The sequence below is a fragment of the Caenorhabditis briggsae genome, assembly GCF_000004555.2.
Source record: "Caenorhabditis briggsae complete genome, chrV, whole genome shotgun sequence".
NCBI lineage: Eukaryota > Metazoa > Nematoda > Chromadorea > Rhabditida > Rhabditidae > Caenorhabditis > Caenorhabditis briggsae.
In genome coordinates, this window is record NC_013488.2 from 11,079,090 (window position 1) to 11,094,801 (window position 15,712).

The 15,712-nt window shown below is 39.5% G+C and overlaps 7 protein-coding genes across 7 annotated transcripts in view; 4 read left to right on the plus strand and 3 right to left on the minus strand.

The window, feature by feature from the left end:
- Nucleotides 1-23: 23 nt before the first annotated feature.
- On the plus strand, nucleotides 24-1,010 carry CBG27090 (the record flags this gene model as incomplete). The annotated part of the gene is given in 5 exon segments (XM_045237675.1): nucleotides 24-57; nucleotides 193-212; nucleotides 229-288; nucleotides 464-551; nucleotides 970-1,010. The coding sequence occupies 5 exon segments, from the start codon at nucleotides 24-26 to the stop codon at nucleotides 1,008-1,010; spliced, it is 243 nt and encodes an 80-aa protein (XP_045098909.1).
- Nucleotides 1,011-1,671: 661 nt separating this feature from the next.
- CBG27091 lies at nucleotides 1,672-1,758 on the plus strand (the record flags this gene model as incomplete). The annotated part of the gene is made up of 1 exon (XM_045237676.1): nucleotides 1,672-1,758. The coding sequence occupies one exon, from the start codon at nucleotides 1,672-1,674 to the stop codon at nucleotides 1,756-1,758; it is 87 nt and encodes a 28-aa protein (XP_045098910.1).
- Nucleotides 1,759-2,269: 511 nt separating this feature from the next.
- Nucleotides 2,270-2,700, minus strand: CBG09452 (the record flags this gene model as incomplete). Its single annotated transcript, XM_002636925.2, has 3 exons — nucleotides 2,270-2,356; nucleotides 2,402-2,526; nucleotides 2,574-2,700. 3 exons carry the CDS (start codon nucleotides 2,698-2,700, stop codon nucleotides 2,270-2,272), a joined length of 339 nt encoding a protein of 112 aa, XP_002636971.2.
- Nucleotides 2,701-3,052: 352 nt separating this feature from the next.
- On the minus strand, nucleotides 3,053-6,228 carry CBG09451 (the record flags this gene model as incomplete). Its single annotated transcript, XM_045237677.1, has 9 exons — nucleotides 3,053-3,183; nucleotides 3,227-3,376; nucleotides 3,424-3,688; nucleotides 3,735-3,919; nucleotides 4,236-4,927; nucleotides 4,982-5,721; nucleotides 5,765-5,887; nucleotides 5,933-6,055; nucleotides 6,109-6,228. The coding sequence occupies 9 exons, from the start codon at nucleotides 6,226-6,228 to the stop codon at nucleotides 3,053-3,055; spliced, it is 2,529 nt and encodes an 842-aa protein (XP_045094043.1).
- Nucleotides 6,229-8,010: 1,782 nt separating this feature from the next.
- Cbr-lap-2 lies at nucleotides 8,011-10,199 on the plus strand (the record flags this gene model as incomplete). The annotated part of the gene is made up of 4 exons (XM_045237678.1): nucleotides 8,011-8,175; nucleotides 8,231-8,385; nucleotides 8,823-9,987; nucleotides 10,047-10,199. 4 exons carry the CDS (start codon nucleotides 8,011-8,013, stop codon nucleotides 10,197-10,199), a joined length of 1,638 nt encoding a protein of 545 aa, XP_045094044.1.
- A 1,689-nt stretch (nucleotides 10,200-11,888) lies between these two features.
- Nucleotides 11,889-13,051, plus strand: CBG09449 (the record flags this gene model as incomplete). Its single annotated transcript, XM_002636922.1, has 3 exons — nucleotides 11,889-12,135; nucleotides 12,188-12,833; nucleotides 12,889-13,051. 3 exons carry the CDS (start codon nucleotides 11,889-11,891, stop codon nucleotides 13,049-13,051), a joined length of 1,056 nt encoding a protein of 351 aa, XP_002636968.1.
- A 653-nt stretch (nucleotides 13,052-13,704) lies between these two features.
- Nucleotides 13,705-15,712, minus strand: part of Cbr-srr-1 — a gene marked incomplete at both ends in the record, with an annotated part of 2,339 nt that continues 331 nt past the window's right edge. Inside the window, 6 exons of the mRNA XM_002636921.1 lie at nucleotides 13,705-13,875; nucleotides 13,920-13,982; nucleotides 14,595-14,855; nucleotides 14,904-15,078; nucleotides 15,127-15,413; nucleotides 15,460-15,598. Of these exons, the coding sequence (XP_002636967.1) occupies nucleotides 13,705-13,875; nucleotides 13,920-13,982; nucleotides 14,595-14,855; nucleotides 14,904-15,078; nucleotides 15,127-15,413; nucleotides 15,460-15,598 (1,096 nt within the window). The remainder of the gene's footprint in view (nucleotides 13,876-13,919; nucleotides 13,983-14,594; nucleotides 14,856-14,903; nucleotides 15,079-15,126; nucleotides 15,414-15,459; nucleotides 15,599-15,712) is intronic.

A 15,712-nucleotide genomic window follows, 5' to 3' on the forward strand; every position in this document is an offset into this window, starting at 1 on the left:
GTTTGACCAGTTTTACAGTATGAATGCTCCTGGCAAAATTGCTCTTTTCCTTTTTCTGCTTCTTTCTGACACTCAAATTTTCCTTTAATACATGTTGAAAGAAATTTTTCAAAAGCTTGATTGCACTTATCAACTGAAAAAATGGTATAGTATCATTTCTAACTGTTCCTAGATCTTACTTGTTGTATCCAGACACTCCTGTTCAAGAATCTGTTTGCTGTAATTTAGATTTCAGTAAAGTTGCCTAAGAATAAGAACTCACAAGTCATCAAGCCTCCGGCGTACCATGTTTCTCTTCTGAAATAGTGAAAAAAGCTGAAATAGTAGTTTTTTCAGTTTAACAGGATTCTCATGTTTCTCATTAGTGTTACCGGGTAACACAGTTTATGACATACTTTATTGGTTCGAAATAAATTATAACAACTTTGCTATTATGCTTGTCTGAGAAAAAAAGGTTAGAGAGTATTTTTTGCAGTCTGAATACGGTAGCGATATCGAAGCGGAGAGCCTAAATAGCACACAAACGGTGGAGACGCAGACACATTTTCTCTGCGTCTCAACCTTTTTTTTCTCAGACAAGCATAATAGTACAAAAAATTGGAACTGTGGACGATGTTGTGAAAATTACGCTTCCACAAGTCGGGTGGAATCCTTCTCGCAAAAGCAGTGTGAAACAGACTGAGTAACACGTCTAAAACGGCAGGAGACAATACATAAATCAGCAGAACTAACTAGGGAAGGTTGTAACTGGGGTATAGGAATTCGATAAGATACCTATATCATTCGAAAGCTGAGAATGAGACATTTTCAAATCTATATTCAGATTTTTTTTCCTCGCAGAACTGCATTTTACTTTTCCCAATTTTCCATTATCTTGTTTTATATTTTAATTACAGATTCTCCCATCAGGCTCAACTTCTTGTTTTCGTATTTCCCGCCGACGCGTCGCTTCTCTACCCGTCTCTTCAGTCGCCACGCTCTCTCATCGGTGTCCAAAGGAGCGCGCTTGATAATTTTAGGCCTTGCCAATTGTAATTTAATTTCCCTCAGCATATTCATAACTTTGCTCGTTTTCTATGAATTAATACAAGTTCTGTCTAGAAACAGGCTTGTATGCGCAGTTTTTGTCCCCCGCAGATTATTGCAGGTTTTTTCTTCGCAGAACTGAACCGCCTTGGAAAGCTCCACACGAGTCCGTCGTCTACGCAGAGGACTCGCGTATCGCAGAACTGGAAAACCCCAATTTTTCTTAAGTTTTCATGATGCAGAAATCCCTTTTCTTACTCCCCTGTATGTACAAGGTGTCCCGGTCCCATGCAGTATAATCAGGAGTTTTAACGCGGCGGAAACACCCTGTACGCTTTCTCCAATTTAATAAAAATGTAATCTAAATCCTTAGTTGTCTTTTCGCTACATTTCAGGTCAACCTCTCAAAGCAGTCTAGTCTTCGCAGTTCTTCTAGTCGTCCTATGTAACTTTCAACCCTCTAATCACATTCAGTCTTACTAGTCGTGAACTGGAAGTTCTCTAAAGTTTCTCAGAATAATTCGGAAAAAGAAATTTTAGGTTACGGTAGTTGTCGTTGTGTGTCGCGGTTAGGGATTGAGGGGTGATGAGCCCACACTCCTAGCGTACCGTGACTACTATGCAACCCTTGGCTCCTTCCGTGAGATGGTAGTTAACAGTGGATTGGTTCACAACGTGTTTATTGACACTCGCTGGGCAATAGAGGTCCCAGAGGAATACAGTAGAAGTTAGTGAATAGGGTGACAAGAAGGGATCGAAGGAAGGAGCAACCTCTCTACACGAATGCAGAAGGGACGACTGATTGGGATATGATGACAATAGATCAGTGATAGCGAAAGTTAGAGACGCAGAGACAAGGAGGGGAGAGAGCATAGAGTTATGAGAGAGTGTGTCTGCTCCTGCTTGGCGGTTGGTGTTCCTCCTTGGCGCTGATCCTGTAGAACATTGTGCGATGGAGCGCTCCTTCTGTGGGTGCGAGAGAGCACGTGATGGTGGGAGACGCAGATTTCTTGGCACGTCTGATGGGGAAGTTGTTACTGTAGAGTGTCAATGGTGATGTTGTAGCTTCGTGTGAACTTTGTTAGTGATTGAATGATGTGGACATGAGTCTGATCCCTCTGTGCTATCACACAAGCACGTCTGGGAGATATATTAGACGGTTACGCCCCTACCGAAATAATACATAATTTATCCATTCAAAATCACATCAATTAACAATATTTATAAACGATTCAAATTAGGATTAGAACTGCATTCCATTTTCGTTGATAGTCGGCCACAACATTGGTCCCAGATTTTTGACGTTCATGCAGAAGTTGTCAGAATGCATCTGGAAATAGCATAAAAGTCCTAGAAGAATCAGATGAGCCATTACCTTGCAAGTTCCTTCTTTTGCCAACGCATCCACACATCTGCAGTACTCATTATTGCATGCTTCCATCGATACTTTCTTATACACATAGCACCATCCATGAGCAAGACAACACTTTCGATGATGCTCTGAAACTTCCAGATTCCACAAATGGGATTCAGAAACAAAAGCTAACCTAGAATAGCTGGACAATCCAATTTGATCTGAATCTCCATCCAATTTGTAGTGATTGGCTCGATTCCACACATCAGTCTGGACGATGCGAACCCAATGAAAACGGAGAGAACTAGTAAAATGCGCATGTTTACTCTTTTAACCCTAACTTATTCCCTTTTATATAGTAAACGAAGAATTGGGTCAATTTATTTTCATCATTATCTAAATAACCAGAAGAATTTTTTTGTTTTCTAAATTATTCAGCGAAGCGGAAAGAAAAGAAAGTAAAATGCGGGTAAGAATATGTATGGTTGGGAACGGATGAAATGGAAAAAAAGCGAAAAAAAACATGAATAGAATACGTTAGAAATGAATAATCACAGGTGCGTTTTTGGAAGATGTACTTGACGAGAACTAATTGAAAGCGGTGTTGTTACAGGAAAAAAAACAAAGTACAAGTATTCTATTGACATAATTTATATGAACTTCGGTGACTTTTCACCAATCAGCAAAATCATCCATTTTCTTCTCGACTGAAGCCAATTTCATTGCACCAGAAGACTTCTTGCGCTCCATTTGCTCCTTACGGCGGGCTTCGTTTCTTGCTTGCATTTCAGCTCGACGAGCTTCTGAAAAAAAAAGATGACTTTTAAACCGAGAATCTAGTTTCACCTTTATCATCCTTCACTTTTGTAGGCTGAAGGACAGGGGTCGGCTGAAGCACATTGGTCGTCATACTGTTGCTTCCCCAACCATCATCATCCCATCCTTGATTAGCGGATGATGTGTTTTTTGTGGGCAGTGGATCATCAAAACCCCAACCTCAAACATACCAATACAAAAGATAGTTGAACAAATTAATGACATACCAGAGTTATTTGTATTAGTTGTTGAAGACAATGAGCTGTTCATCAGAGAATTCAGGGAATTCGGTTTGACAGCTGAAGAAGCCGGTGGAGGTGCCGCTATTCCAAGAAGGGCATCGATATTATCGTCAATGGCTTTCTTCGTTTTATTTTGAGCTGATGCAGAGCTTGGCAAATTCAATCGTCCGATGGTTGGCTTCTTAACAGCCAAATTTCCTGATGAAGACTTTTTGACTCCAGGAATCGGTGAAGATGAAGCAGTTGCAATCTTCAAATTTTCAAATTTTACTCAAATCAAAAATATAAAACGTTACCGGAGTATCCCATCCTACGCCCCAATCATCAACATCATTTGATTTTGGATTAATATCTGCCCAATCATCAGTAATTGAATTGCTTGAATCTTTTACTGCGAACATATCTCCACCGTCGTTCAAATCTCCCCAACCATCATTCGTCGCAGGCTTCGTTGGAACTGGTTTGTTGACAGCATTTTTCTCTTAAACGAATTGTTTTGAAGGTCAAAATATATCATACTTGCAACGGACCGGGCTTGGCTTTTTTCAGAATTTTCAGGGCCCGGCCCGGATTTTCGGAAACAATTTTTTCTCTTTCAAAAAATTTTTTTGCGGTCAACAGAAAAAAAATGGACGATTTTTCTGACAAGAAAATGTTTTTTTCAAGATAAGAATGTCCAAAAATAGTTCTTTTTAAAAAAATTTGAAAAAATTTCTGAAATTTTAACATTTTTTTCAAATTTGGAGAACCCGGGCTCTGATTTTGCAAGTATGAAATATATTGACATGTGGAAATACCTTTCTCGGCCAATGAATTCGGAGTAACTGGTCTTGAAGAAGCAGCCCCAGCAGCCGGCTGGGCTCCCGGTGCTCCAGAAGTTCCTGGTTTAACTTCTGGAGGTGGAGTTCCTTTGTAAAACTTGCCAGATAACGATTTCAATGCCCAACTAGCCCATTGTGGTACTTTCTCATGATCCAGAATGGAGCTTGCTCCTGCTTTAACTCCAGCCTCCAGTTCAGGAATACACGCTGGATTTTCTGATGCTTTTTCAAGCTTCTCAAGGAATCCACGAACCGCTTTAAATGCTTGATCTCTCACTTGCTTCTCAGGATCACATGTCAGAGGGATCAAAGATGGAACAATGCGGTTCGCAATTTCCGCAATCGGATAAAAGTGTTGTGTTGCGGAAAGAGCAAGAACAGAAGCCATTCGAGATGGTGCGAATGGATCTTTCAATGCTCTGGTAAAAGCACTGATCAGAATTCCTTGTCGTTTCGCTGGTGCCAAAAGATGTCCAATTTTTCCTAGACAAATTGTAGTGTTCGTTCTGATTCCGCCGTGCTCATCTCCTCCTTGTAATCGGGCAAGATATTTCATCAATTCTATATTCAAATTGTTGTAATTTAACTTCTCCGCAAGAGAAACCATTGCCTTCACCGTGCTTTCACGAACTGCTGGGTTGGTATCCAAGAAACCTGACGTAAGATTCCTGAAAAAGATCTTCCATGGAGGGTTAAAAATAAAAAAGACAAAGGATACTTACGCAAAGATTTTATCGTTCACCACTTGTTGAGTCAGATGCGGAGCAAATTCGTCGATTCTTTCGAGCAATTTAACTCTGGTCGTTCTATCGGGACTTCCGAACAACTTGCATAAACACGGAACAATGGTTCTTTGATATTCGGCTTCATCTAGAAGACGTCCCAATTTGAAGAGTGGAATCAGAATGTTCGGTCCAGCATCTCCGTATTCATACGTCAGAATCAATTTCGGAAGAATCTTGTACTTCGCCACGTCTTCAGGGAAAATATCGATATTTTCTCGAAGATGCATGAAGAACGATTGTTTTTCACTCGCTTCTTTCAATTCGAATTCTTCCAGGAACAAAAGAGTATCGACGAATTTGTTTTTCAAATATCCTCCTGTGAGGCGATATTCTGAAAACATTTTTTTCTGACAATTTCTCTCAAAAGATTTACTCGTACCTTTAATAATATCAGAAACAGTTAATCGCGAGGCTGATTGTGCTCCAATTTTTTTGTACAATTCATGTATCCGTTGTGGAATCTTTCCAGGGGCTTGTGGTCTTGTGATGGCTTCGTTGAATCCATTAAAAACTTCCCAAAGTACAATAGCCAATTGATTAAGATCAGTTTGAGGACTTGTGAAACCGGTAACCAAATGGAGTCCTCCAATCTTCCAGTCACCTCCGGCAGTGACGAAAACCCCCTTTCTAATATTTTCATGACTCAGTTTTGCCTCGTGCATGAATTTCAATGCGTTCTGAACAGAACTATTGTTATAGAAAAAGAACATAAAAACTTACCAGTAACTGAAACATTCCCCATGAAACGACGAACTCTTGCTGGCTTTCGGTAAGACCCGCTTCTTTCAAATAGAGCTCTAATGGTTTACACTTTTCAGTGACGAGGTAAAAAGTTCCTTCGAGCTGAAAAATTCATCCTTGCGAGTGTTCAAATCCAAATATACTTACTTCAATACTATCTAGATAGGTTATAATATTGGGGTGGCGCATGGTCTTCAACTTCTGAGCTTGCTGTTTTAATGTAGAACTCCGATTGTCCCAGAATATTGTTGCAAGTTCTCCAGGTTCAGCCTGTATTTACCTTTTTTGGTGATTTGGAAAAGTGCATTCGGAAAAAAACTCACTTTTTTAAAACTGTTTCCGATTGAAACTCTATCGAAAAAATGTTGTTCTTCTGTCGGAATGTCATAGGGAAACTGAGATTTCGGATCTCTCTGAAAGAAGGATGAAAGCACGGACGCCATCCCTGAAAATTTAAGAGATTAGTGATAGCTGAGCGATGAAAAGTTTCTGAAAACCGGTCGAGGGTTACGTGGAAATCGGGGGCAGCAGTTCGCAAGAGTGGGGCAAAAGAGTGACTACTGACACACTGGTGGCGATGTCTCTGCGTCTCTCAAGTTATACAACGTTTCATAGGAAACGAACGCATTCATTTTTTATAATTTTGTTCTTGAGTCAATTGTCTTTAAAATTTTTCTCTTTTTGAAAGAAAGCTAAATTATTACAGTGTTTCAGCCGGTAATAATCTATTTAAAGTATTATAAGAAATACATAAAAATCCGTATGTATATTTTCGCTTCTGAATACTTCAAATTAAGTTTATGAAAAGGTGTGAAAATTGAGAAATTCGATGGTGGATTGGAAATTTGTCACCAAATCTGTCGAATTTTTATTTTAAATACCGTGTTTTGTTTTTCGCTGTAGTGCCTGAGAAGGCATTAGTAGGATGCGCCTTCAACAAATACAGTAACCCAACAAACATCGGCGACTTTTTCTTTTTTTTTGCTTTTTACTTATTGCTTTTCGCTTTGCTTTTTGCTTCAGGTAAGTTTGATCGTTTGATCATCGCAAAGCTTCTGGAATGCCAGTCACAGAATAGTGCACTCTCAGAGGTGTGATAAAGCAAAGGAATTCCGTGATGACAACGACGATAATGACAACATTCTGGGCTCGCAAATCAACTTCTGCACGGCCCAATGTGTAAGTGTGAGTGTATGTTATACCTGATAACACATTTCTCTGAAAAACGACGGCTTTAATCGCCTCCGGCCTGAAACAAAATGCCAGGTTCAACCCCATAATTGTAGCAGCCTCGTGTATGTCAGTGATGCAAAACCCACCACCAGCCCATTCTTCTTTCTGAATTTCGCCTCCGCTATTTTTTATTAGCTCACTATCGACCAAAAATTCATGGAATTTTTCTCGCTCTCATGTTAAATTTGGTCAGTGCGTCAACCAGTCTCGCAATGTTTATAAACTGGTCTGTTTATCAATAGACCAGCCGAAAACCCCCACCCAACCAAGACTTTCGAGATTTATAAACGAGTGCCGAGAATCGATTAGTTGTTCGGTCAATGATGCTGGCTGCGAAAAATACTCAAGTTGATATAAGCGTTCCGAATGTTGCATCTTCCACATATAAACTCTATTTCATTAGGCAATGTCTAGAAAAATTTGCCTCAAACATGGCTCAAGTCACAATTTTTCTTCCTTCCTCCAGAAAAGTCTCGAAATTCGGCGCCACGAGGTGAAAACCTACGTCAATTTCATTTTCTTTGAATCTCCGCCCCTTTCCTCTATCGTTTATAGTCACTGCCATACTGAAATTTTCGTTGTCTGACGATATGTTTCCAGTGCTCTCCCTGCTTGAACAAACATGCAGCCAATGCTATAAATTATTTATCAAATTAACAGCCAGCCGACTTGACGGTCTGACTTATCAGCTTGACTGTCAGCCAGCTGAGTAGCTGTTGAGATACTGACATCGCGATGCGTCCCTCACTTGTCGCTTCCCTGTTTCAACAGATGACACTGATAAGGTTTCATTCAAGATGCACGTTGTTTCTCATTTACTGCTTTTCTTCTAGATAAACATAACTGAACTCTATTTTTCTTTCAATTTCTTCGCAAGTTACACCTTCTGATTCAATTTGCACTCTTCTTCTCATTTTTCTTCTTGCCTATTCTCGATATATATTCTCATCATTTTGCATATTTTTTCCTTCAGTTGGGTCCTTTTCTGTCAAATGTCCTTCACGTCGCTGCTTTCAACTAAAATAGTCCGTGCGGCATCAATTGCCGATGCCGCTTTCGATGCTGTTGTCCTCGTTGGAAGTCAAGAAAGTGTCACCCAGTTTGGAGCAATCAAGCAAGTCTCTGCGATCGCACCGGTCGTTGACAAGTTCCTCAAGGTTTGTAAATGCCTTTCCCATAATCTTCTCTTTAATACCGTAATCGTCCTTTCAGCTCCATAATGGTGCGTTTCATTCGACTTCGCTCGTACAAGTCGACTCGTCGGTCGTTCCGTCTGGACGATTAATCCTCGCTGGAACAGGACACGTGTCCCGAGACTATGATGACGTCCGAAGATATCAAGCTGCTGCTCGCAAAGGAATCGAACTGTGAGTTGTCCTGAAAGGATTTAAAACATTTTTTGAAGAATAGTTGCGTTATGTGAAGAGCATAGCCGTAACTGAAATTATTTCAATGTCTGAAAAAGGAAGGCGCCAGCTTAACGTCGTCAGCAAACAAAAGAACAATTAGATTAGATGATTTCATTTATTGTAGTAAAGAATTATTAATGCTCCGATTACTCTAGAAAATGGTCGATAAGAATAAAAAGACGTAGCAAAGAGACACTTATCAGAAAATGTGTGGGAAAGCATAGATCAGCAGTTCTTGTTGTGGAGGCGGTTTGCGTCATTTCCGTGGAAGAGCAACAGAAGTGAGGTGTAGAACGACGGTCTAGACGTTGTTCAGATCGTCGTTCTACTAGTACGGAGAAAAAACTAGTAATGGAAAAATCGCATGAAAATCTGAACGAATGGATATTGCAGAGCCCTCTCGGCTGGAGTCAAATCTCCTCTCTTGGTTACTCTCCCAAATTCTCGTTTCCCGAATGCGGAGCTTGTTGCTGCTCTCGGAGCTCTCACACCAGTTTATACCCCACTCAATGTGCGCGAGGAGGAAAACAAGCAGAAGTTGCATCAACTTGGACTCTTGGCCGTAAGTTTAAATTGGTTGAGCTACATTCCATTGTTTTGAAACAGTTCTTAACATTGCCTGCTGTCTTCCAGGTCGGAGAAAGCGATACTTCTTCCCAGCTCGAGAAGCTTGTCGCAGCTTACGATGCATCCTTCACTGTTTGCCGTGACGTTGGAGAGACTGGACCAGAGAGAATGGCCCCACCGCGTGTGGCTGAATACGTTCAAGGAGCGTTCGCTAATGGAAACATCAAAGTCACCGTTGTTGATGATCAAAGTGTGATTCTGAAAGATTTCCCACTGATGGCTGCTGTAAATAGAGCTGCCAACGCTGTTAAGGAGCATCAAGCTCGTCTGATCCGTCTCGAATATGTTGGAGAGGGAGAAACTCAAGACACTTTCTTCGTTGTCGGAAAGGGAGTCACCATTGACACCGGAGGTTGCGACTTGAAGACCGGTGGACACATGTTCGGAATGTGCCGTGACAAGTATGGATCAGCAGTTGTCGGTGGTTTCTTCAAAGCAATCGATGTTTTAAAACCAAAGAACATTAAAGCCGTAGGATACATGTGCATGGTGCGAAACAGTATTGGATCTCGTGCATACACTTGTGATGAGGTGATCACTTCCAGAAGTGGAAAGAGAATTCACATTTACAACACCGATGCCGAAGGAAGACTTACCATGCTCGACCCTCTCACTCTTGCCAAGGAAGAAGCCCTGAAAGCGAAAAATCCACATTTGTTCACTGTCGCCACATTAACCGGACACGAGGTACTCTCTTACGGATACTATGCTGCTATTATGGATAACGGTCCAGCCAAGGCAAGTGGATGGGCTAGGAAAGTGCAAGAAGTCGGAGATGAATTTGGACAACCAATCGAGATCAGCAGACTTCATCCAGAAGATTTCGCTTTCCATTTGGCCGAGTGCGAACAAGCGGATCTTCGACAAGGAAACACGAAGCCATCCGTTGCTACACTTCGAGGACACCAGACACCAGCTGCATTCCTCCAAATGGTAGGTTTTTTTTTGAAATATCAATTATTCAATACATTTCCAAAACTATTTCATTTCAGGCCAGCCGAATTGACGAACATGGTACTGACAGTTCTCATCCATTGAAATATACACACATTGATATGGGCGGCTGTGAGGGTGATCATCCATCTGTTAGCTTCCCGAACCCACTTGTGACACTTGTTGCAGGACTTGTTCTCCCCCATGTTTAAATTAATTAGTCTTTTCACATTAAAAAAGATTTCGGTGCTGTGCACCTATCACTTCTATTTTCCTGTCCATACATATTTAGTTCAATACCATTTCTTTCAAATTACATACTGAACTGTTATAATACAATGATATAAGTTATGATATATCATATAACCTTCTCCCGTCATTTCATTGCATCCCTTTTCCAGCGTCCCGTTTACCCTTTTATAGAGACCAGAGCTTGTCTTATAATAACCTTATCGACTTCCTCCACATGCTTCCTTTCCTTATTAAATAAACATATTTTCTCTAAACTCTTTTCATACAACATACTGACTGGTCACACTGTCCATTATTATGTTGCCTTTCCGGCGGAAGAAATAGCTATAAGAACCTGAACCAGATCATATAAAAGCTTGAGTTAGTGAGCCAAATTATCAATTTGTTTCTCTTTCGTTCTCATTTGCTTTCTTCAAAATTTTGTTTTATTCGAAATTAGTCTCTTTGTTCTCCGAGTTATTATCACTCCGTCGTAGAAATTTATAATGTCACAAGACTGTCAGAAAGCAGTTTCTCGAACAATATGTAAAGTAGTCAGCTATTTTAATTGGGTCGAATTTTGGGGGCTCTGTAAAAAATCTACTGATCATAAAACATTGTAAGGGATACTGTAGGCAGGCTAGTTAACAGTCTACCAAATATTATTTTTTTTTCACAACATATCCCAAAACCGAACTTTCTTCACAATCAATTCGTGTCCCTTGAAGGCAATAAATCTTCAAAAAAATTATAAATTGTCTTCATCTAACAGCAGTATGAAATTTATTACCTTCACTTTTCTGTAAATGTGACTTTTGAACCTGTCACTACATTTCTCCTCTTCAAAACCTGTTATTCTTATCATGAAGATCCTAACTCATAAACCAATTCTTCACATGTTATTCTTTCCAGTCGTTTCGAATAATCAGGTCATGATCTTCCACAGTGGAAAATGTACTTTTTATAAATAATCGTCACATTAGTAGAAGGCATTTCTTTCGAACAGTATGCACAAATTTCTGATTTAACACCAGACTCCTGTTTTGGAGTCGAGCATTTCTTTCAATTTGTTTTCAATCAACAGTTGATGTTGTGTGTTGTTTTCTTCGTTGTTTTATCGGCTCCAGACGTCTGGTCAACTATATAATTCCGGAAAAAAACAACAAAGAGCGGAAAACAACGTATGCAAAGTAGGCGGAGCTATCTCTTTTTCTTCTTTTCCTCTTCTTCTCCTCCTTTTTTCTTCTCATTTCGCATTCCTTTGCTTTCACTTCAATGTATGCGCCCTCCAACCAATATCGGCTCTCGTGCGTTTAATCAAAACTTATGATGCACAGGTTTCGACCTTACCTTATGGATTCAACTAAAAAGTTTTGAGTTCGTACTTTGTCTCCAATCTCATATGTGTATTCGTTATCTAACAAGTGATATGACTGATATGACGACCATAAGTTCTTCTTTTCATTCTCTTTTTTCAACACAAAGGTGTAACAGATACAACAAAGCGCCGCCCTATCACCTTCTCCATTCATGGCGCCACCGCCTGCCAACTTAAACTCGTTTTACCTAGTAATTTCTCGCACTTTCATTTTTCTAATTACGCAGTTCTTACCTTGTTCTAATGTCTAATTTTTCATGTATTTTTTTTCAGATATTAACCGTCTTGAACGATGCCAGCCCCTCAAACCGAGCAAGTTATCAAACTTCTTGAAGTTCAAAGTGTCAAACTGAATGAAGTGAAGAACAATTTGAGACTCAATCGCTACAAAGCCCAACAGGATATTCGCCAAGCAGTCGCTGCTATGATCGTCTCTCTTCGAGAGCGTGAAAGAGCGTTGATTGGTGATTTGGATAGAGCATTCTACGAAAAAGAAGGAAGACTTGTAAACCAATTGGATATTGTAGCCGAAGAGCTTTGTAAGTGACTTTGTTTTCTCTCAATGCGTATCCTTTATTGGCTTATTTTCAGCTGCCTGCAATCTTGGGCTCCCTGCTCGTAATTCCACTCTCAATGTTGACGATGATGTACGTCTTGAATTGGATCTTCCAATCTCAGAAATTAGAGCAATGCATGAGAGAATCACGAAATTGGGAGAAATCAGAGTATCACAAAACTGCCAGCGACTTCCAGTGATGAAGGTCGGACGTACTTTGCCTCTTGATATGGAAGCGTATGATGACGACAGCATGTGGCTTTTGAGCAAGAAGAGCAAGACTGATACCTCTCCGGACACTCCACATGAAGTGGATACTGTAAAGAACTGGCTTAGTCGCCTTCCAAACGGAAACGCTGCCTTGAATTTCGATCTTGCTTCGTTTGTTAGTGAAGAAACAAAAAGTGAGAGCTCTGAAAGTGCGGTCAGCTCTTTCGAGTTGCTTAATGAGGTTGCTCTTTGCTTGAAATACAAGGCCAATGCAGATAGAGCTTTCCGTGAGAGAATGGATACAATTCATAGCGAACCTTCGGATAAGTGGCTTCTCAAATCGGATGAAGAATCTACTTCTACACACTTGCCACGTGCTCCAGTTCCAAAGAGTTTCCGTTCTGATGCCGACGATGATGATGATGATCTAGATGAATTGAATGGAGATGATGAGGACATGGAACCAGAATGGTAAATTGATCATATCAATTTCGGATAAGCTATTATTCACTCTCGTATTTTCCAGTTCATCCCAGTCTTACAAGTTTCTCGACGTCATTAATAAACTTCAAAACTCTGATGACAGCAAATGGCTGAATTCTTCAGTTGGTCCAAACCAAACAGAAGAGGAAGAAGATCAGAGTCCAGCTGCAAATCATAGAAGATTCCTTCAAAAGCATTACATGTAATTGTATTAAAAAACGTTTCTTTTCTTTGTCTAATGATTCTTGTGGAATAAACAAATTGTACAGTTTTTATCAGAATCAATTCAAATGTTCAAGTGCTCCAGGTTTATAATCATCAGATTCCATGATAATGCTCCCGTTGACAGTTCGAACTGCAAGAAACAAAGAGTAAGAAGAAATGGGAAAAGATGAGAAGAATTAAATACCTCGAAAATGCTGATTAATGTTTTGTCTCTGGCTTGCCTCCATTATTTGTTGAAGTAAATTGGCAACACTGCCGGCGTCTCCACTCATTTCGATCACTTTTGGAGTTAATTGGGAAGTAGAAAATGGAAGAGAAACGATGGAAAATAGGAAAAGAAGAAGAAAATAGTACTGCATTTTGAATATTCAAATACAAAATGAAAACCGAAAAAAAGTATCAAATTTTGTTGATGTTGTTTTCGATGGGATTTGGGGATCATTCACCCGGAAATATTGTACTAAACTAGATTTCGAAAAACGCGAGAGTGTGAAACATTGAAACATGAAAAGAATACAATACGATTCAGATTTTATTCGTTTTATTTTTTTTTCCAATTCTTCATACCAGAATGGAATTTTTAGGTTTTCGTTTTCAAAAAATAAATACGAAACGGGTACTAATCAAAAAAGCGTTACAAGTTCGGATGAGATAATCTGTAGAGGATCATGGCGGCTGAAATATTAGGAACAAAGAAAATGATTCGATTGAAACAATTCGAGTCAACAGGGAATGCATTCAAAAATGCTAGCTTCGAATTACTATGCAGACATCGATCCAAGGTCACTCGATAGGTATGATGCATCTGGAAGTTGGAATTTTGGCTATACAAACATATAGATCTGTTACCTGGTCATCTCCACAAGTTTGTAATACGTCATCATGCATTAGGATTTCGGCGGTTTCCTGAATCTGAAAAATTTATGAGCGATTAGCGGTCACAGGTAAAGCAGCGAGTCTCAATAGCGAGCTAGGAGAGTCTGCGCTGCTGCAGATGTGGCAAAACGGGCGAGTGGCGGCTAAAGAAGGTGGCGGCTGTGGCGAAGTGGCGGCTGAACAACTATTGGCGAGCCACTAAAATCGGGGAAAGTATGACTTTTGAGATTTTTTGTCAGACTCACTAAAAAATTGAATTCTAGCAATAAAAATTAATTTCCTAGAAAAGTTTGGTCATGACCTAGAAAAAATTAGGTCATGACCTAGAAAAATTAGGTCATGACCTAGAGAAAGGGACCTAGAAAAATTAGGTCATGACCTAGAAAAAATTAGGTCATGACCTAGAGAAAATTAGGTCGTGACCTAGAAAAAGTAGGTCATGACATAGAAAAAGTGACCTAGAAAAAATTAGGTCATGACCTAGAAAAAGTGACCTAGAAAAATTAGGTCATGACCTAGAAAAAGTTAGGTCATGACCTATAAAAATAGGGCCATGACCTAGTTTTAATTAGGCCATGACCTAGTTTTAATTGAGTCGTGACCTAGAAAGATTTTTTGAACGAAACAAAAACAAGGCAAAGAACTTACATTATTCTGAACTTTCACCAATGGAGATAGTCCAGCAATTGTGATTCCCATAGAAATGAACATATATCCATTTAGAAAAACGTACATAACTGGATCCAATGACTCCTTGAAACTTCCAACAATATAAGCAACATTCACAAACGCAGTCAATGAGAAAAATGGAACGATTCCTCCGTATTTGCTCAAGTGTTGATTTACAAATCTTGTCAGTTGAATCAGATCAGAATGACGTTTACTGTAGTTGTTCAATACTTGCGGAAGCTGAAATTCCAAAACTTCCTTTCCTTTTAAGAATTTAATTTCACTGACCGTCAATTGTTGGAATCTAGCAGAGTTGGTGAGTTCTTTGTTGAAATGTTTGATTTCTCGATTCAAAGCGGTGTTCACAGTTACATAAATCACAATGGCAAGAGAAGAAGCCAGACAACCAACGAAGTCGATAAATGGAGAAAACTGATGTACGATAGATTCAGAATAAAATGTGCTGGAAAAGATTTGAAAAATCAAAAACTGTATTGTAAAAATAACTCACCTGCTATCATTCAATTGATATCTATTTGTCACTGATGAATAAAATGAAGTGCTGAGAATAACTGCAAAAATAGGAACAATCATGACAGCAGCTTTTCGATGGAAATTCGTGTAGTCATCAATACTCTGACTTGTCGATAATCGCATCGTTCGTAATCGGGAAAGTGTATCTTCGAATTGTGAAACAAAGTTTTCACGAGTCCAACAGATCACTGCAATCGCACTTATCAATGCTTGCAGAGCCATGAAAGCATATACTGTAGATTCAGCCCAGCCGACTGTGAATGGCTAAAAATACAATGCATTATAAAAAAAATCATTGAATAAAACTTACTTTATCCTCAATTCGCATATATGTGAACACTTGGACAACCATTATAATTAAAATGATAACTGCAATGACAGCTGACATAATCCCTTTCACTGATCGTATACTTTCTTTTCGTAGTTTGTGACAGTCCAGTCCAGAGAATCTACAAAAAGTGGTTTTTGTTAACAAGGGTATATATACCGTAAAACCTCTAATAGAACGACACCCGGATCGTCCACTTTGAGCCTATATATCTCATTTTCTGTGAAAGATATCA